This window comes from Lepidochelys kempii, chromosome 25, assembly GCF_965140265.1.
Source record: "Lepidochelys kempii isolate rLepKem1 chromosome 25, rLepKem1.hap2, whole genome shotgun sequence".
Lineage (NCBI taxonomy): Eukaryota > Metazoa > Chordata > Testudines > Cheloniidae > Lepidochelys > Lepidochelys kempii.
The window spans coordinates 17,183,099-17,203,944 of NC_133280.1; the positions used below are offsets into that span (position 1 = coordinate 17,183,099).

Here is a 20,846-nt window from a genome sequence, read left to right on the forward strand (position 1 = left end):
ATATGCCCTCTGTGAGATTTGGTATACAAAAGGGATCACTGAGAGAACCACCAGATTATGACTTCCAGTACCTCTGCTGGTGGGACAGCAACTGCACAAGCTGGTCCTCTTTGGACCCTTTTAAATCCATAAAGCTAAAGAGGATTTTTTTGCACCTAGATGTTTAAAATATTTAATTTAAATTTAAAGCTTTGGAATTCAAACTTCTGTTGGTGAAAGAGACCAACTTTTGAGCTATGCAGAGCTCTTCTTCAGGTCACCAGTTGCTGTTGATGAATGCACTTAAACTGGCAGTGTCATGCCTCTGAAAAACATAACTGACTTGTATTCAAAAGGGATCCAATTACATTCCTCATTGGGAATCTTTTACTTTCTAGGACAGCACAGCACTGCTCTGCCAATGCCAGTCATAATCATGATTCATTTCCAATTGGCTCAGGTTGAAATGTATCCACTGTTATCAGTTTCAAACCTATCATGTCCCATCCCCTCTAACATGCAAAAGGAGTTAGTGCTTCACTTCACAGACTGCACTTTCTTTGGTCTAATGTTATATGCCAATATTCCTTACCTGTAATCTGATTTCTGGGGCAGTTGCCTAATGTTTCCAAATGAATGTTTTGGGTATAACCACAAAACAAAGAAGGGCCCAGATATTTCCCTTGCAAACTGAGGGAAGTCATGTTTAGGCACCCCAAGAATTTTATTTAAATTGGCCCCATAAATCATTCCCACAGCACTTGGGGAAAATTCTATCTTTGACTCTGGAGGGTGGAGTAGGATGTGACAATAAGCCAAGAGTGATTATCAGCTCTAAGGTCTGTGATTTCTTGTCCCTCTTTCTACATGCCCGTGGTGGTGAACACACACCTTGTCTGGTTGGGGGTTGTGCACACCTTTCCTCAGAACTTGAGCATGCTCCTTGGTCACCTGCAAGAGGTTCCTATTGAGTGAGGGACTCCTTCCCCACCACCCTCCCCAGATGGCTCCCATGGCACTTCAGCCAGTGGAGAAAGAGAAGAGATAAATAATCAAACTTACAGTAGGTTTCCTAAATGGTGGAGCATGGGGTCAGCTGAATCAATCCCTTCCAAAAAGACTAATGGCATAATATCTTATTTAGCTCCTACATTCTTTGTGAATTTTTGGTTTGATATTTGGCAGAACGGTATGCACTGACAAGTGAAAATGCATCTTACAATTTGACTTGCATGCTATCTGTTCGGAATTAAATTTTTGTAAAACAACTCTTCTCACTTTTTATAGGAAACAAGATTAGGGAAACTCATCAATGATGTAAGAAAGAAGACATCCAATGAGGAACTTGCCAAACGTGCCAAGAAATTGCTACGGAATTGGCAAAAACTAATAGAACCTGTAACCCAGAATGAATCCGTTCCAAGAGGATTACCAAATCCACCTGGATCAGCAAACGGTGGTGCACACAACTGTAAACCAGAAGTGCCACCCGCTGTAGTAACTGGATCAAAGCCCATCAATGAATTGAAAAGCAGGAATGATATCCAAAAGCTAAACTCCCCGAAAACAGAAAAACTGGGAAATCGGAAAAGGAAAGGCGAACATAGGGATGGGCATCAGGGCCCCCCTCCTTCTAAAGTTTCCAAAGGTAGTCATGAAGTATTACAAAACTCTTCTCCTCCACCAACTAATGGGGTTGCGGGGAGCCCTGAAAGTTTCCCCAGTCCTGTAGATGTAAACCTGCATCCAGGGCCTGAAAGCAGCAGGACAGAACATAGTGAAAATGACAAACACAGTAAGATCCCAGTAAATGCTGTAAAACCTCACACCAGTTCTCCAGGACTTGTAAAACCTTCAAGCACTTCCTCATTATTAAAGACTGCAGTGCTTCAGCAGCATGATAAATTGGAAGAAACCACAGGACAGCACCAACCTAAGAGTCCCCGCTGTTCCTCATTTAATCCTGGGAATATTAGGCATGACACATTTGCTCGACAGCATATCACATACTCACCAAAGGGTTCAATACCTAGTCCATCTCAAAGGTCCCAGTTCTTAGATACTGCACAGGTGCCATCACCACCACCCCCTTCCTTGATGCAACCATCAACACCTCCAATGCCAGCAAAAAGACTGGAGGTTTCTCAGCAATCAGGAACTGAGGTATCTCAACATTGGCAGGAGCAGGCATCTTCTGAAAGCCAGCACAGGCACACAGCAGGGACACTTCAGCACACATCTCCTAGCTGCAAAACTAACTTGCATCCTGGGGAATCTCTGACACCACATGTTGGCTTTTCACCGGACACTTCAAAAATGGACAGTGATGATGCTGCTTCAGGTTCAGATAGTAAGAAGAAGAAAAGGTACAGACCCAGAGACCATACAGTCAATTTGGATGGGCAGGTCGTAGAAGGGGGTGTGAAACCTGTGAGATTAAAAGAAAGAAAACTCACGTTTGATCCCATGACCGGACAGATAAAACCTTTAACACAAAAAGATTCTTTGCAGGCAGAAATCCCTGTAGTCGCTGAACAGCACAGGACAGAAACAGACAAGCAGGAGCAAAAACCCAACCTGCAAAGTCCTTTTGAACAAACGAACTGGAAAGAGTTATCCAGAAATGAAATAATTCAGTCGTATTTAAACAGACAAAGTAGCTTGCTGTCTTCATCAGGAGTACAAACCCCAGGAGCTCACTACTTCATGTCTGAATATTTAAAGCAGGAGGAAAGCACTAGAAGAGAAGCTAGAAAGACTCATGTTCTAGCTCCTAACAGCAAACCCACAGACTTGCCTGGGGTCACAAGAGAGGTCACAAGCGATGACCTCAACAGAATACGTGAACATCACTGGCCAGGCGTGAATGGCTGTTATGATACACAGGGTAACTGGTATAATTGGACGCAGTGCATATCTTTAGATCCACATGGGGATGATGGTAGATTGAACATCCTGCCTTATGTCTGCCTAGACTGAGTACAGTTTTGCTAAAATGCTCTCACATCAGCAGTTAGAAAAAATGGCAGACACTATGCCACTTAACATGGAGAGAGCCTCCTGTCCTGGACAAACAGGGCCAACGAGCAGAGGGTCTGAAGGAGCTGGTTGTTTACAGCTCTTTCCTTTAAATTCTCCTTTTGTGAAATGCTGCTACCAGTTTACTAACAAAATTGCAAAGGAAGGCATTCGAAGGTTGATAATTTGAGTTCAAAACTCTATAGCAAGCCAGCTATAAAAAAGTGTTAGTCCCCAAGAAGTGAAGATGATTTCCAGCACTTTGTGAATGCCGGAATCTTATTACAGGCAGGTACAGATAAAATTGTAGAAATTACCTTAACAAAATATGCATCTATTTATTTGACTTGATTTGAGTTTATTTGGCAGTGAGATGTCTGAGACAATGTGCAAAAAATCTAGTTTTTATTTGCATCAGATCTTTGAACATGATTGTGTTCTTTTCAAATTATGTGGTGCAAAGATTGGGTTTTAAACAGCAGGTGTTGCACTGCAGGTTGGCGATCCGGCTTCAGCTCAACATTCCATAGGCATCCACATACTTTAGTCTGGTTTCAGTTAAAATCCAGTCTCTCAGAAATGCTGCAAAAACTAGGTTTTTTTAAAAAATTTTTTCTTCCACCACCAGCCAAATCATTTTTCTCCTTTTCCCTTCCTGCAAACCTCTAGAAAAATTCACCTTTTCTAGAATCCAAAAGGAATGAGGGTGCTACAAGTTTGTAACTGTACTGTGAGGGGAAAAAGGAAGCCTGTTTATATGCTGGAAATATACTTGTTACCATTCCTTTAGATATTGTTTGCCTTATGGATATCCATCATAAACGCAATTTGCAAAAACAAAGAGCCTTAGTGAATGTACAGTAATTAGACTTCTGTGTTCTTGGGATGCAGAAGGGAGCAACTTTGCTATTTGGTCCTTTAAGTGGACACATTGTGATATAAATGTGGAAATAAAAAAATTTGCACAAAAAAGTTTGTGAATTATTTATATTTAAACTGGTTACTTTCAAAGTTTGGTCAGTTCAGAAAAGCCAAGTTGAAGCTAAGTACATATTGCCAGCAGTGTGATTAAAACTGCATCCTGTTAGTCTTTCTAAACCAGTTAAAGGTCGTTAGTCATGTAAGATGTACTGTCTAGCTTTTCTTAGTCTTCCAAGTGTGCTGGCAATATTTACTAATATATACTGGATAATTTTAACTATGGTTAAATCCAGGGAGAATGCGCTTGGTTCGGAGAGAGTCCTCCAAGTTACTTTTACTATACCTCACAAGTTGAGCTAATTGTTCAGCTTTCTCTTCAGTCCACTTTTGTATGTAGTAATAATAATTGTAAAATGTCTTTCACCTCTGATCACAGTCTGATTCAGTAATATTTTTATATTCAATATAGGCAAAATACTTGCAGCTCCTGTTAATATATTAGCAATTGGAATAATTTACTTTTACAGCATCTGGTATTGGGCTTTTGGCCTGCTGGTGCTTTAAAAAAAAATCTGGATTACTGCCACTGCAGTAACATTAGATACATCAACAATCCTGCTTCCACTGAGGTCCTAGTAAAAGTCCCACTGATTTTAGTGAGAGCAGGATCAGGCTCTTAATTTTCAAACAAAATCTACTTTCTATAATGGATGTTATTCACCAGGTTAGCATTGGCTTGTTCCATGGAGTACAATGAGAAAAGCTTTTAAAATCTAATCTTTCCCATTCAGACTGAATGCTTCTGTGATTTGCCTGGCTTGTGAAATATTGAAACCTGCTGTATATGGGTATTTCAAAATCTCTCCTCAGTGCCTAGTTGTTCCCTTTTCTCCAGGACTTCAGAATTAGAAAGGCTTCTCAGCTGGAAAAACCAGCCACCATAAAAATGTTTCCAAGTATATTTTCAGTTTACTTCCATTTTTTACCCTTCTGCAGTGATAAAGACTACCCAAGCTGTTTGGAGCTGGGGAAGGTAGTATCACCTTGTGTCTTGGAAAGGGTGGAATGGGTGGGGAAGATGCTTGACATTTATTTATTTAGAAAACTTACACACTAAAACACCCCCCCCCCCCCCCACCCCAGGGAGTCTGTTCGCTTCCCCTTTCCCTGAAAGACCTTGGTTATTAACCTGCCCATTTTAGGGCCTTTGAATTTAGGGTTACTCTCAGAAGGGAATGGTTGGGCTCTGATCCACCACATAATTTTAGCCACTGTTTTATTTCCTGTTTACTCCATTTCTTCTGAAATTCTGGCTGCACTACAGGGGTCTGTAGAGGAATATAATACTCTAAATTGTCACTGGCATTTGCAAGCAACTTGCCACAGTGCCCAGAGGCTGACTAACCACTGTGATGATCTTAATTTCATCTATTTTTTAGGGGAGGAGTCTAAAGTATCAGACCCAGCTCTTGTCCACAGCCCTACAAACTGATCAGACATTCCACTGATTACTGTGTGCTTTAAATCTCTTGTGTGACTAGATTTCATGGTTCTAAACTAGGTCGTCAACCAAGTTGGAAGTAATCCAGGGTCAGAAATAGGTTCAAAGACATTTATATTTCAGCATGGTCTATTAGTGTAAACGGTGATGTTCTATCAGCTCCAGCAAATGTTGAAGATGTTTACAAGGTGGTCTTGTTAATTTTGTAAACCAGTTCAAATGAAGTTTACCTTGTACATGTTTACCTTTGTGTATTTTCATATTTTTGCATGGACTGTTTCTTAGCCAGTTGCTTGTACCCTAGGTGCTTTCCAAAATGCACTGTCCTTGCCCTAACACTTACAATCTAACAAGTGTAGAACAGACATCTCCTTCCACTGTGGCATTGAAAGGCTCCCATGTATGAATCTAGGTTCTGATATGGCCCCATTCCAGTATGGGTGCCTGTATATTAGGTGTGCTGAGATGGTTTTATATAAATTCCTTTATTTTTCAAAGGATGCATAGAAGAAATAAGCAGTACAAACAATTGATATTTACCTATCCAGGAACCATTCAATGTGTCTCGCATTCTATATTTTAGTTAGCCTTAGTTTACTGCGAACACTTTACATGATGCTGCTCAAACACTCAACAATAATTTCCCTTAAATGGTTGCAGATTTTTAACAAGCGTAAAGAAGTGTTTTATCAGTATTGGTGGTAACAGAGTAGAAACTCCCATCCCTAGGAGGAAGACTGTATGGAAACAGTGGCCTTAACAAGCTATCTGTTGCTTCATTGTAAAAGTTATGCGATGTGTTAGAGAGGAGGTTCCCAGCAGGCTATTAGTATTATCCTTTTGTGTTCAATGCACTTAGGGAAAAAGCCCGACACAACACTTACTCTTGCTAGACAATGTTTTACTAATGCTACTACCTCAAACTTTTCAGGAATGTTATCTCACCTGAGTAGGTGTGTTAATCTTGCCCATGACTACCACTGTCAATACAAATCTAATTTTTTAAAAAAAACTTTCTCCCTTCACTTATGAGGGGAGCCCCTCATGAAAATAATTATGCATTGTACCAAAGCAATTACATCTGTAATTGCTCCCTGGTCCAAATCTGCTCCCTGGTCCAAATCTGGTGTGCATGAATTTTGAGTGAACACCCATGCGATGCTAACTATGAAATTAGTTGGTCTTATTCTAGCACACTTTTAAACAAGTGTCCCAGTTGGCATCTTTACTGATAGTATAAGTGGAAGGCAGATTATCTGAATTAGTAATAGTGAAAGTTACCTGTGTTGTCCTGCAGATGACCCCTCCAATTCATGAATGAATTGTGTAAGTGAGGAAACTGCTTCCTGTGGTGGTTTGTGGAGTTCATTTTCCAGGACTCTGGGTTGCAATGTCTTTCATTAGTACTAAATTCAGTGCTCATTTAAATGTGGGGTAGGTGGATGGGCAGTTAGCAATTTTCCCCTGAATTTTAAAATTAGTGAGAGGGGAAGAGGGAGGTGGGGGTGTGTCACATCAAAAAACACATTTGGAAATGTAGGAGTTTGACAAGAAATCACAAGATGTGAAATGAGGTCTTGATTTTTTTCCATTTGCAGGGAAGGAAACAGTGGTGTATACAGTGAGCTGCCCTCACCTCACTCTGTGAGCAGCTGAAGCCTGAAGGAGGGGGATACCTCATTTGTTTACCACAGATTGCAAGTGGAAAAATTCTGTCACCAAGAAAGTGATGCCCTGGGAGTCCTGGACTAAGGCCTTCAGTCCCACACAGCTAACACCTCAGATACAGAGGAGGTCCCAAAGCTCCTGTCCATCTATTCCCTGAGAAAAAAATTACAAAACTGAAAAAAAAAACTAGTCAGCTTTATCGTTCTGTACCCTTTTTACTTCACGTAAACAAGTTCATGTGCTTTTACCTACGTGAAGTACTTTATTTTGTAACTATGCTATCTTAAGGGGAAAAGGTGCCTTTTGTGCTCCCTACCCCTCACCCTATTGGTTTTATGTGCTAGTATCTAGGAGTCCTAGTCATATACTAGGTCCTGTACACAGATCAAAAACACACCTTCCCTCTCAAGTGTTTAGAACTAACAGCTGCCTGGAGTCAGAGGGGAGTATAGAGAAACAGCACTGGTAGACTACATCAAAGACTGTAATCTCTGCATCCCCTCTATGTGACCATTGTCAAGGGGCAAAATATACATATGTGTACCTTACTACAATGGTGTTAGGATAGGCATGATTGGTGGCAGACATGGGGCAGTTCAGAGTAAAGAGTGTGATTTGGTAATTTTTATTGGTGGGGGTGAGATCTGCCTCTTGGCTAAATGCTTTTCCAAGCCTTCCTGATCTTTATTAATGATATGCATTAGATAGTAGAGAGTACATCTCCCGTGTATGGTTATTAGTATTTGTTTTTTAGGCTATTCACAAAAATAATGCAAAAAAGCTCTGTCACCATTATTAAATGCAGGCAAGCAGACTCCCATGCCAACCTCTATAAATGCACTGACCCTGACTAACGAATCCGTCAAACGCATGCTAATGTAGACTGCTTCTGAGTTTAATATTCCTGTAACAATTCATGAGTAAGTTCGGTCTGTGGAAGTTTTACCTAGGTTAATTCTATGGAGTAGCTGGCAACAGTTAGTTCTTAAGGCACTTCCCTCTTCTGACATTGTACCACCGTCCTCCCTCGCCCTTAATTATTTTACAGCTGGTGTGTGCTCATGGTGACGTAACAGCTGGTTTCGGGGGAATCTTCCAGAACTACCGCGTTGTGTTTAAGTTGCACTAGCCGTGTTTGAACTATTGGAGAGGAAAAGGTCGGTCAGGGAGTTTCAGGGGTAGTTGCTGCATGCCTGGGCTGCTCTTGCGCTTCTACGTGTGAGAGGCTGCCGGCCGAGAGGCGAGGCAGGCGCTCAGGAGCTGAAATCAAAGCCAGGTTTCCCCTGCGCTTAGCACCAACCGCCGCTGGGTGGGTGGGTGTGTGGGGGGGGGCGCTGCAGAGAGCCCGTAACCCCCCTTGTAAGCCCTGTATTTGACGGAAAGCATTTCAAGCCCGGGGTGTGGCAGCCCCGCCCCCTAGCTCCCCCGCCTCCGTCCAGCGGCCTGACCCAGAGCCCGGCCCGCAGAGAGGGCAGGAGCGGGAGGTAACGGCTTTCACGGGACCCGCTCGGGCGGAGAGGGACGTCCAAGACATTACCTCCCTCCTCGTCTCTCGGACGGGGCGAGCCCTACGCTGCGGGGCCTCCCCCCCCGGCCGGGGCCGGGGCCGGGGCCTCCCCCCGGGCCGGGGCCTCGCCCGTTACCTCGGCGTTCGTGCTGCCTCCCGCCAAGGGCACCGCGCGCCTCCTCTTCGAGCCTCGCGTCGCCCCACGACGCTGGCGGGGCCGGGCCGCTCTGCCCCGCCGCCCGGGCACGGACCCCACCGGGCGTAGAGGCCTGTGGCCCACCCCAGCCCCGGGCTTCGGCCCCGCCGGGACGCGACGCTCTCCGCAAACCCGGACTGCCGGGGCCCGTTCCGGCTCCTCGCTGCGCGGGCGGAGGCGGAGGCGGGGGCGGAGCCAGGCGAGCGGAAGTGACGCCACGTGCAAAGCCCCGAGCTCGAGCCCTGTGGCATGGCGGGGAGGGCCCCCCAGGAAGCGACGCGCTGGCGGCGCTGACGTTGCGCCGCGGTCTGTCGGGACCCGTAGGTAGCGATGGCGGCCGCGCTGGCGGCTCCGGGCGGCGGCTCCGGCTCCGCGGCGGCGGGCGCGGCGCGCGGACCGGCGCTGCGGGAGGGCGCCCGGGTGTCCGCGCTCTGCCTGGCCTGGTACGGGCTGAGCGCGGGCGGGAACGTGGTGAACAAGCTGCTGCTGGGTGGCTTCCCGCGGCCAGTCACCGTCTCGCTCTTCCACATCCTGGGGCTCTGCGGCCTCCTGCCGCCGCTGCTGCGCGCCTGGCGCGTCCCTCCGGCCGGGCCCGCGCAGCTGCCGCCCCGCGCCTACCCGCGTTACATCCTGCCGCTCGCCTTCGGCAAGTACTTCGCCTCCGTGTCGGCGCACGTCTCGCTCTGGCGGGTGCCGGTGTCCTACGCGCACACAGGTGAGGGGCGCCGGGGAGAGCTGAGCCCTTCCGTGCAGCCGCCGCAGAGCCTAGTTCAGCCGGCCCCAGGGAGCCCCCTGCGTTATTCCGGGCCCGGCCCGGGCCGGGGCGCCTTTGGTGGGGAGGGGTGCCATTTCTCTGACCTGTCCTTGGCTCAGCCTCGTTGCTTCCCTTCCCTCGAAACTGAGTTACCCCTGCCCTGGTTCCTGTAGAGTCTTTCCCAGCTCATGTACTAGTAACGTTTGCTCCTTGTGGCCTATTATATTCCTCAAAAACAAGGAGTCCGGTGGCACCTTAAAGAGGTTTTTACCCACGAAAGCTTATGCTCAAATACATCTGTTAGTCTTTAAGGTGCCACCGGACTCCTTGTTGTTTTTGTGGATACAGACTAACACGGCTGCCCCCTGATATTATATTCCTGCCACTCCCCTTTTTGAGCTACCCATCCTATTTACTATTTTCTGTAGACTCTTAATCTGGTTCTTTGTGTCAGCCTGAGCTATGGACTCCCCACTCCTCTAAATGTATGATCAATGTTAGGCTCAGCCACATTCTAAACAAATGATGTTTTAAAGGAAAGGCATAACACTTTGAGTTTCTAACAGTTTTGTGAAACTTCCACTTGACAAAAGTTAAGGAGTACTTGCGGCACCTTCGTTGATGATCTTAATCTTTGTTTTATTTTCATAATCTCAGTTGTGACATTAACTCTTCCTCAGTACTAGGGTTTGGATATGTCCTTTTCCAGACTTCTGTGTACTTTCCCCATTCATGCTTTTCTGTTGGGAATAGTTTGACTTTAGTACCCTTATTTAAACTTCCCTTCTGCTTTCAGTAAAGGCAACAATGCCAATATGGGTGGTTCTGCTGTCAAGAATTATAATGAAAGAAAAACAGACTACAAAGGTAAGGAAATTACTGGTGATTCCTCATCTTCCTTTCCATTGCTAATCCATGCTGAATTTAATGACAGGGATTGAAAAATTCACTCACATGGGGCAAGTGAAAATCTTTCCCAAGCGAGTACTGTAAGATTTCAGAGAGTAAGCATTCATTTTACAGATATAAGCGTCTAGTCCTTATAATTGTAAAGAAATCCTTCCAAATATGAAGAGCGAGCTTATTCTGTGCTATCTGGAGCCAGACTCCTCCCATGTATCTGGCACAGTATAATTTTCTCAAGCTGCAACAAGGTGAAAGCGGAAACCCAGGATCTTGTTGTCCCTCTAAAAATGTGCATGAATGTTGTTGACTTGAAAGTTCCTAGAAGATGCATGCTGCTGTCATCTGCTTCCTCTTCCAGGTGTATTTATCACTGATCCCTATAATCAGTGGTGTACTGCTGGCTACAGTCACTGAACTCTCTTTTGATATGTGGGGACTCATCAGTGCTCTTGCTGCTACACTCTGTTTCTCGCTTCAGAACATCTTCTCCAAAAAGGTAATAGTTCTGTTGTTCGTTCTGCTGGATGGAACTCTTAAATATGTGGCATCACCTTTCGGATGGCAGGAATGTATTTCCCAGTTTAGAACTGGGTTTGTATTCTTATATGGTGCTTTGTGCATCTGTTATATGTCCAGCAATAGTTCACAAAGCCTTGGAAGTTAGCTGTTATGTTGAGTGAAGAAAGTTGGCCATGACCCAGAGTTTATCCTTGGCTTTGTTCCATGCCATGGAATCTTTAGCTTCCATCAACAATGATTGAGAGGACTTCATGTCTAACAACATATTTGAAGGATGGCATCTTTACTGAGCCAGCCCCTCTCTCCAGACTGAAGTGCCATTACTCCAAGTCCTGCAGTGGAACTACAATCCAAATTTAAAACATGTAAATCAACTTGTGAACAAAAGTCAGACTTCTTAATACCAAACAGAATATTTAGCACTTATTAGTATGTGACTGATGCCCTTATATAGAATAAAGACTTGGCTGTTGACCCTTCCAGCATTCAAGTCAACTAGGCAGTACATCACTGCCTTCAGGTAGGCTGCTAGTTATCTTTAATCACATGGTACAAAGTGAGTTGTAGGTTCTGTGAAAGAGAAGTATTGTAGTTGTTTGATCAAACACTACATCAATGAGTCAAATGTTTGGAATTGTACTTGCTGAAACAATTCCCCATCCTTTGAGTGAGGATGGTCAGTACTTGGAGAAAGGGTGATTTCTGATGTCTTTATCAGGTGTTGAGAGATTCCAGAATACATCATCTTCGGCTGCTAAACATACTCGGATGTCATGCTGTGTTCTTCATGATCCCAACATGGGTTTTGGTGGATCTTTCTTCCTTTCTAGTAGAAAATGACTTGGTAAGTCTTTGGCAAGCTTCAAGGTAGGGTAATTGCTTGGACATCTCTCCTGCTTTTTAAAGATTTACCCATATCTAAGGCAAGAAGTATTGTAATTGCCACCATGTGCCACTAAACAGTGGTGAAAAAGCAGGCACTGAGGTTATGGTAAGGGCTCACTACAGAGTCACGAGGCAAAACAAAACTTGCCTGGTATGTGGCACTAGCACCATGAGGCAAGAGCACTGAAGAGCAGCTTGTGATGAGCCTAAAACATAGGTTGTGAGGTTGCCTGTTGAAATGGACAAAACAGTTAATTTGAGAGGGGAGATAGTGGTGTACCACTGCCTTTTTACTCAGCCCTCCCTACCAAAATGCCAGTAACAAGTGACTTGTTTGAGAAGCTATTGTGAATTGCATCCTTTTCGCCTTACGAAGTTCTCTATTTCTTCTCTGAAACTGAAGATTAACATTTTTTTACTTTGTTTTTTCCATAGAGTACAGTGTCCCACTGGTCCTGGACTTTAATGCTGCTCATAATCAGTGGATTTTGTAACTTTGCCCAGAATGTCATCGCCTTCAGTATTCTTAACTTAATCAGCCCATTAAGTTACTCTGTTGCAAATGCCACAAAAAGGATCATGGTCATTACAGTTTCCCTTATAATGCTTCGAAATCCAGTCACCAGCACCAACGTTCTTGGGATGCTAACTGCAATCTTAGGGGTATTTTTGTATAACAAGGTAAGTCTCTATTGTGAAACCTACGCCAGTCAGCCGTTACTCTTTACTGACTGTAAATAGCCTTTGTAAAATGAGTTGTCCATAAGCAGACCAAAACAGGTAATTGTGTAACAAAAAAAATCCCAAACAAAAATCATAAATGGCCAAGTTGTCAGGCTCGGGAGACCAAGAAATGAATGGGCCTTGGTTAATGAGCTCCCCCTGGACCTTGGGTGGATTAAGACACATTGACGTTGGAAGTGGGGAGCAGTGCATAAGGGGAGACTTGCTTTGCTGCTCCTTACTGTGACATTTGTGGCATCAGTGAACTTATCTCCAGAGTTGTAAATTATAGCATCTTTCACCACCACTTAAATTCATTCTTACAAATGTATACAGTGCTGCTCTTGCTCCTTTTCAGCTTCTACAAGCACACAAATACGTGTGCCAATAACTTGTTTGTTTGGGGGTTCTGGTGAATGTAACAAAAGATTTCTTGTGATCACTGTTCTAACCTAGATTGACTTCGTGTTTCACTAGTGGCTCAAGGCTTTTGAGCAAAATCAGGACTCTTGTTAACTAGGAATGATGATGGCAGAAGATTTGCATTAGGAGTAATTGTGGATTTAAAACATTAGTGAGCACAGCCTCTAAGGCAGTGGTTCTCAACCTGTTTACCATTGTGGGCCGCATATATGGCCCACAACATGTTATGTGGGCCGCATCCAATACTACCTGTATGGCCCTGAGGATGTCACCTGGGCCGCAGCTCTGTGCTGACTGGGCCGCAAGTGGAGAACCACTGCGGTCTAATGTGACTGGTTTCTGTGTGGAACATGTGTCTGCTCTTTGCTCACTGTTGTCTGAGAGAAGTAGTTAGTTAATTAATTCTTTGTTCCACAGACAAAATATGATGCAAATCAGGAAGCAAAGAAGCAGCTACTTCCAGTTACAACTGGAGACCTTATGAATATGGAACATCACTGGAACACTCCTGAAAAGTCTCAGAATGGACTCATGGCATTTGCACAACATGGAGATTATCAGTATGGCCGAGCCAGTGTCTTGACAGATCACTTCCAGTATAACAGGCAAAACTATCCAACGACATACAACTTAAACAGATATGATATATAGGATTCTGATAAGCAGGTATAGACTGTAACAGTTTCCCCAGAATTATCAGAAACTTCTGGCATGCCCTTGAATGTAAAGCTGTAGATTGTATAGGTTCTTCAGAGGGGAAGATGCATGTGTATCAAAAGTGGTATAGACTTTCATTCTCAGCCAAGCAGGTCTCTAAACATGAAGCAATTGGATCAGACACTGGAAAGGAGTGTACATTATAATTCTTGTACAGAGATTCTGGTGAAACGCAAGTGTAAAACTCCAGCGTAAATATTTGCTGTCATATGTTTTCAGAGCCTGTCAACTGACTGCTGTTTTGGCAGTAAAAATGTAGCCAGTATTTCCTTTCCATGCTAACAACTTGACCTTTAACTTGTGTTTTAATTTTATTTTTAATGCTACATAGCTCATTACTTTCCAAATGAAATTGATGAAACTTTTGGAGAAAGTGAAACTGTGTATGCTCCTAATTGGTGTTAGCAGGGCTTGTCAGCTGGAGGAGAGTTGTGCAGATTTGAATTTCAGTTGCACAGGTTTAAAACTTCATGTTGATATTAAGTACCTCTTGGAGAGATTTCACATTCTTTGATTAATGAAGTTGTGTAACTGTTTCAGTAGTTACTCTTTATCTGACAACAGAAAACACCTTGCCAAATAAAAATTAGTATTTGGAACAAGGGTGTTTTCCTGTGACTTCTCTGCACTGGTTTTTGTAAACCTAGCTTGTTGCCATGCTCAGTTGGGAGACACTTATGGATTGTTTTTTCTTTCTTTTTTAATTGGGAGAATTATACTCCATCATATGACTTATGTTTCATGAATGTGGATTTGGATGTATCACATCCCTTCTGATTGTCTACAAAATTTATTTTTTGGCCCCCAATTATATTTTATATGTTTCTCTTCCACAATAGTTCTAGTAGCACTAAGTATGTTCTGCCTAACTTGTATGTTCAGATGAGTTGTGGAAGTTAACGTTTATACCCTTCTTTCCTCCTGTAGTGCCCCTGGCTTGAATAATGAATTATTATGAGAAATTGTTCTTGAGTCAAGAGTGAATATGTAAAATTGTGAAGAATGTGTATTGAATTTTCTGTTTTGCACTTTTTGCATAAATGAGGGTGCTTTGACAAAACATGAAGTTTTGTTAATGAGTTATGTCAGAAATTGTGTGTGTGAGATAAAAGCGAAGCCATATGAGCTTTGGAGTATAGAAAACTATTTTTGGCAAAGAAGATGATCTTCAGGCCTTGTCTCTTGGAGGAGGAGCCCATCATATAGTGGACTGAGATTCTGGCAGAAGAAGTGCTGGGCGCATTCTTGCTGATGGGTCATTAAACAAACATTAGTGACTGACGTTAGTGGTGGTGGATACTATACAAAATACTCCGTCCCCATGTGTTCGTTTCATGAAAGATGATTGCCTTTTAGAAGCAAGATAATTTTGTGGCTTTCTTCTGGATTAATTATTTACGTACCTTTTTCTTCTGTAAGTGCAAAGCTAAATCTATTCCCAGTTTGCTAGATGCTTGTAGAAATTCCCAGTTTAATAGTTTTGTTGATGTGTCTCAAAGGAGATAATGGTGCACCTGAATCTCTGAAAGGGCCAAATTCAGTCCTGGTGTATGAGCAGAACTCTACTGATGTCAGTGGAGGTGAGTGTGTTCATGCTAGTAGGAAATTTGCACTTGGATGTTTAGTCTGGAAAACTCATGGTTCAGAAATCATTCTGGAGACCCTTCCCACACAACTGTTAAATCACAACTGCTTTCATAGACTCCGGGCTTCATTTCTTTACAACTGTTATTTCATATTAACGTGCAAAAGGGAAAAATACAGCCAGTGGAAAGACTGACATAATGTATTTTTAAGGCACCCTTTTTAATATCTGAGTAACATTGCATAAATGCAGAAGGAAGGATGATCTTGTGGTTTAATACTCTGGACTGGGACTCTGGTTCAGTTCCTGGTTCTGCTGTAAACTTCGCATGTGCACTTGGACAAATCACTTAGCCTGAAATTTTCAGAGGAGGTTAAGGGAGTTAGATGCCAAATTCAGTTACTTTCAATGGGAGCTGAGTGTGTAACTCCTATAAACCTGTCTGAAAATCTCAGCCTTGATTTTTGTGCCTCAGTTCCCTATCCGTAAAATGGAGATAATTCTTCCATACCTCATAGGGGTGCTGTTCTGGGTTACTGCAGTGATGGAGGCCATAAAAAGGCATAACAATCCCTCTGATCTGTGCTTTTCTAGTGTGCCTACCACCATAATATCTTGGTACCATGTGAATCATCCCTTCAGGGAAGAGGAACACAGCCACCTTCTCCTTTTTTCCTAAGTAGATACTTGCTTAATCATATTTAGGTGCCTTTTTTTCTAGTGATTGCAACCTAGTCTGTTTCACAACTCCTTCCTTAGAAGGCTTGTATTGCACCCTCCTAAACTAGCAGGACTTGGGCTCAGTCTCAGCTGTGAGGGTTGTAATCACAAGTGAGGGCCCCTTCTGAGAATGCCTTGTCCCTGTTTCTCAAGTTCTGATCTGGACTGTGGCAGCCTCAGTGTCCCCCATGAACACAACTGCTGTAATGCATAGCAGTGCAATGCAATAGGGGGTGAGAGCTAGGCCATCGTCCACTTAAGGCTCTGAAGATAACTTTGTAGGCTTTTTTCCTAGAGGCTACGTGACCTGTGGTCATGCTTTGCTAGTTCAAGCTGTATAGTCAGTGGAAATTACTTTGTACAATAGAATCTTTAGGTGAATCATACTACAATAAATGATTTCCTTGAATACCTGAACCAAAGTTCCAATGCAATTACTGCCTACATTCAGGTAAAGGAAGTTTCTGATATTGTTGGAACTTGTAATATTACTAGACATTGCGAGATTTTGTTTCGTGAGGTGAAACATTTGTCTAGTTTTAACATGGTTTGTAAATTAATGGCATATTTAACTGTACATAGGTCTGTAGAAAATATGAAAACACAGGAATAAAAAGGGTATATCTAGATAATCATGTATAATGACCCTGCTATTAAATAAGTTACTCTTTTTTTGCTTTCAGTACATTTTGAGGGAGTGCCATAAATCAGTAAGAATATTAGCCAATTGGGGGACCAGATTAATTTTTTGCAATATTTTATTGTGTGTAATATGTTGGTTTCAGATATTTACATAGAATAAAAGGAAGCTGGGGCTCTGTAATTAGTGTCTAAGATTCAGACATCAGCTACTGCAGCTTTTTTAAATTGTCAGAGTTCCACAGTCTGTCTATAGTGTACATTACATTGACGCAAAACTGAGGAATCCTATCCACCCAAAAGTACTGGGTATTACTAAAAATAAGCATGCGCAAAGAAACCAGGCACTTCTTTCAGCTACCCCTTCCGTGGGTTTTTGCATTGAGAGAGTCCATCAAATAACTTGGTGCTGCTCGAAGATCTTGTGAAAACCTTTCCCTTATGGACCAAATGATGACTAGCGGTGTCCTTATTTCAGTCAATGAAACATTCAGGTGTCTTATGCAGTTACCTGAAATAACTAAACACTGATGAATTATATTCTGAGACAGTTCAATATATTAGGAGTGCAAGGCTCTTGTGAAAATGAAAATGACTTTAGTAACTTCAGGTCAACACTAAGAGAGTTGCTGGTCAGAAAAGGTCCCATCCTTCAGTAATGTCCTAACCCACCTCTCTATTGTCTTCAATGTAGCAGTAGAATTTTCTGCTATAAAGCTGTTTGTATTGCCCTTAGCCATGTTATAAGCTGAGAGTTTAAAAAAAACAAACAAAAAACCTAGGTTAACTTGGTGTTGCTAAGAGCAGTTTAAGGTAAATGATTAATTGTGATCTTATTTACATACAAATATTTATATGTAAATATTTAAGAGCAGCTGTATGGGTGCACATAAAAACCTTCCCCATTCTGTGTTTTTTAACATGTTGATACATTTTGGATGAATTTATTGTGTGTTTAGTGTTTTTACCTCTCACAGGATAAAATCTGATGCTTATGGAATCTGGCACTTAAAACTGTAGACAAGAGTGTGAATTGCTGTAAAATGTTTGTGGTTCTTATTTCTACTGCATTACTCTGTACCACTCAGTATGTAACTTAGTATGACTGTTTTGTCTGCCCTTAGCGGCGGATTCCCATCTGCTACTCTGTATATACCATCATTGGTGGTGTGCTGGTGGTCCATATCAGGTGAAAGACTAAGGAGAGGGAGAAATTGCTCTGGTGGCTTTTGAGTGTTGGGGAATCTGTGGGGATTTATCTGCTATCTAATTGGGTAGGTTAGATGGACTTTTTAGACCTGCCGTGGAGTTCCTTACTTAGATACCTGGTGGTGGTGGTTGTAGCCCTCTGGGCACCTTGTGATTACCAAGAAGGTTGAGTAGTGTTGCTGCGGATATGGTAGACTTGACAGTGGTTGTAAAGACTTGGAGCACTAGAATCTTGTAGAGTTTGGCAAGTGGAGGCGTGTGGTGGTGGTAGTCTTGATTGAGAAGTTTCTTGCTAGGTGAAGCTACAACTAAAATTCTTAATATGATCCTGCAGTGTTCTGTGGAACGCCCAAGAATGCAGAGTGATGGAGAAATGGTGACCAGACTCTTCCTATTGTTTGGTATAAAGTCAGTTTCAGTTGTGCACCATCATATCCAGACATGCTGCAAAAGCTCATTTTCTTGTGAGCTTTTAGGGCGATGGGGGTCTAATAGATAGAGGGTGGGTGGGTCTTGTGATATAGTTGTGTTGGGGGAGTTCACCTTTTTTCTTTTGTGGGAGTGTCTATGAACTGGTATTTTGTGTAACTGGAAATATACTGCTGAAGTATACTGCTGAAACTGTGGGAGGTGTCTGCAACTGTATGTCCCAGACAAAGAGGTAAAAAAAACCTCCTTGGATCAAGTCCTCATTAGGTCTTCTAAAACTCTAACTGGTCATTTGTTTTTATAAGTTGAGTTTTTCTTTCCTAATAGTTTAGGCCCCACATTTAGATTTTTATGGTCTTGTTCTGTAGTTCTCATATAAACTATATCCCAAAATGGTTTTGAGAATTACTTAGTGAAGCAGAGGGAGTGAAGAGAGAAGTAAGAGTTGGTGACAAAGGAGAAAAGCTGCTCAACTGAAGTGTGAAGCAACATGGCAAGTCAGTGATAGTTTTTAAAGGGTTTTTCAAAACCCTTTAAAAACTATCAACTTGAATATAAATGTTTGATTTTTTTAAACTTCAGTTTTGGAAGAGAAGTTGGAAACTCAAGTACAAAAGGATTGTGTTAACATATGAGAACCATAAAATGAAACATCAGTCTAATTTTATTGTACAAGATGAAATGCAAAAAGTGAACTGTAAGTGGTGAAAAGCTATATTTTAAATTTTTTAATTAAAAGTAACACAAGGCTTTTTAATTATGGCATGATAGTGTCCCTTTAAAGAATGTGCATTTTCTTTCTCTGTAACAATTATGCTCATACTTAAGTTTAATTAGCTCTGTAGTAGGTTCCTGCATGCCCAGGTTCTTGACATCCTGACATTGGGTAATAAAATTCCTGTGTAGTGTTAAGTGCTGCTGGCGTGGACTGGTGTTAAGTCACAAAAGCTCTCTCTCCCTGCTCCCTTCCACCATGTTCAAATTATAACATTTCTGTAAGAGTTGAGCCAAGGTCCAAATGCTGTGGTTACGCTATCCTAATATGTACGCAAATGAGGTGTTTATTCCTTTGAGGATGTTGAAATGGGAATAGTCCAAAAAGATTTACAAAGGTTTTGGGACAAGGAGGGGGAGAGGAAACAGACCTGCTCTTATTGCACAGATAAGTATTAACTGCTTGTTCTTAGAGGAATAGGAAGTTTTTCTGATCTGTGGAGCAGGCCTCAACTTGGAAAGATGAGTTCAGGACACTCTCTAAATGGTTAAACTTAGTATCTAAAATCTGAATCCTGTGGTAGAGTTCTTAAATATATTCCAGTTACTTCACAAATGTGAACTTTTTAGTTGTGCATCCAACAGAATTGGTTCATTTATGTTAATATGGAAAGGTGTATTCCGCTCCTGTTCTCTGAACGCTTCTCTTTTTAGAATGTAAAAAGAATATTTCCAGGGAAGGAATATTTAATTGTGATATGTATCTCTCTTCCAAATCTAAAGTGAATTTATTTCAAGTTTTATTTTTTATGTACAGTAATTATGAATTTTTAGCTTATGAACTTTAAAGTGGAAAAAAGTGTTGTAATTATACTTTTTAAATATTGAAAATGTAAATAAAGATGAATTCTGCAAAATCAGTTCCTGCCTACTGGTTAGAATTGTGGAGAAGCTGGCTAATTCTTGTCACCCTTGGGCTGTAACAAGATTAGCTAGTCTGCAGTTGGGCTATGGGACAATTTATTTAATGACTAGGGCCCTGCCAAATTCATGGCTGTGAAAAACGCATCACAGAGCGTGAAATCTGGTCTTTTGTGTACTTTTACCCTCTATTATTCAGATTTCACAGGAGAGACTAGCATTTCTTAAACTGCGGGTCTTAACCCAAGAGGGTGGGGGCGGGTGCAAGATTACTGTAGGGGGATTGTGGTATTGCCACCCTTACTTCTGCGCTCCTGCCTTCAGAGTTGGGTCAGGACTCCTACAGTTACAACACTGAAATTTCAGATTTAAATATCTGAAATCATGAAATTTCAGATTTTTAAAATCCTATGACTGTGAAATTGACCAAAATGGACTGTGAATTTGGTAGGGCCCTATTAATGACCAAAGGATTTAGCCTGTTAAACTTGTAACATGTTGCAGTAAGTGGCTTCTCTAACATATTACCTGTTTAACCAAGGACATAGGTTTTTTTCCTTGCACTCAAGAGTAAGAGTAACTATGTTCTAGTTACAGATCTTCCAGATGCTCACACAGCATAATGAGGCGGGTGGGCTGGTGTCAATATTTTTATCCCAATTAGGTCCTGTTCATTTTGCAGTTTGGTCTAAGCAGGTATATAAAATATACTACAATGTTGGCAATATAAAACCCCCTTATCATTTTGGTAAGTTTGGTTCCAGTGACTTGTTCTACATTATCCCATGGTTTTCATCTAGATAGTTTAATACAGCCTATCAGCTAGCAGACTCACATTTCCAGTCTCCAACAGTCATAGGTGACTTTTTCAAAATGGCGTAGGGGACTCTTACAAAGGCATAAAGCGCGGTT

The 20,846-nt window shown here is 42.2% G+C and overlaps 3 protein-coding genes across 12 annotated transcripts in view; 2 read left to right on the top strand and 1 right to left on the bottom strand.

Annotated features, from left to right (window-relative positions):
* Positions 1–8,626, top strand: part of MED26 (mediator complex subunit 26) — a 60,695-nt gene extending 52,069 nt beyond the window's left edge. For 4 of the 5 annotated variants that reach the window (XM_073324058.1, XM_073324054.1, XM_073324056.1 and 1 more), the window contains exon 3: positions 1,267–3,819. In XM_073324058.1, the coding sequence (XP_073180159.1) occupies positions 1,267–2,958 (1,692 nt within the window). In that variant the 3' untranslated portion in view covers positions 2,959–3,819. Of the gene's footprint in view, positions 1–1,266; positions 3,820–7,017 lie in introns of those variants that run through there. The other variant, XM_073324055.1, reaches the window with a different exon arrangement.
* LOC140903181 (uncharacterized) overlaps positions 1–9,015 on the bottom strand; it is a 37,362-nt gene extending 28,347 nt beyond the window's left edge. Inside the window, exons 1-2 of one of the 5 annotated variants that reach the window (XR_012156177.1) lie at positions 8,731–8,990; positions 1,994–2,407 (exon numbers count right to left, since the gene is read on the bottom strand). The gene's annotated coding sequence lies outside the window, so the exon portion shown is untranslated. Of the gene's footprint in view, positions 1–1,993; positions 8,228–8,730 lie in introns of all 5 variants that reach the window. The other 4 variants (XM_073324063.1, XM_073324062.1, XR_012156178.1 and 1 more) reach the window with 4 other exon arrangements.
* Positions 8,727–19,933, top strand: SLC35E1 (solute carrier family 35 member E1). Of its 2 annotated transcripts, none has more exons than XM_073324059.1 (6): positions 8,727–9,505; positions 10,341–10,411; positions 10,809–10,946; positions 11,688–11,813; positions 12,290–12,535; positions 13,418–19,933. In XM_073324059.1, exons 1-6 carry the CDS (start codon positions 9,121–9,123, stop codon positions 13,649–13,651), a joined length of 1,200 nt encoding a protein of 399 aa, XP_073180160.1. In that variant the 5' UTR covers positions 8,727–9,120; the 3' UTR covers positions 13,652–19,933. The 2 variants fall into 2 exon arrangements, with proteins under 2 accessions (XP_073180160.1, XP_073180162.1); XM_073324061.1 differs by having other exon boundaries at positions 8,727–9,436.
* The last annotated feature ends 913 nt before the right edge of the window (positions 19,934–20,846 follow it).

Coding starts and splice junctions, on each gene's coding strand:
- SLC35E1 (XM_073324059.1), top strand. CDS start 9,121: ATGGCGGCCGCGCTGGCGGCTCCGGGCGGCGGCTCCGGCTCCGCGGCG. Junction 10,947..11,687: donor AGAACATCTTCTCCAAAAAG/GTAATAGTTCTG, acceptor TGTCTTTATCAG/GTGTTGAGAGATTCCAGAAT. Junction 12,536..13,417: donor GGGTATTTTTGTATAACAAG/GTAAGTCTCTAT, acceptor TTTGTTCCACAG/ACAAAATATGATGCAAATCA.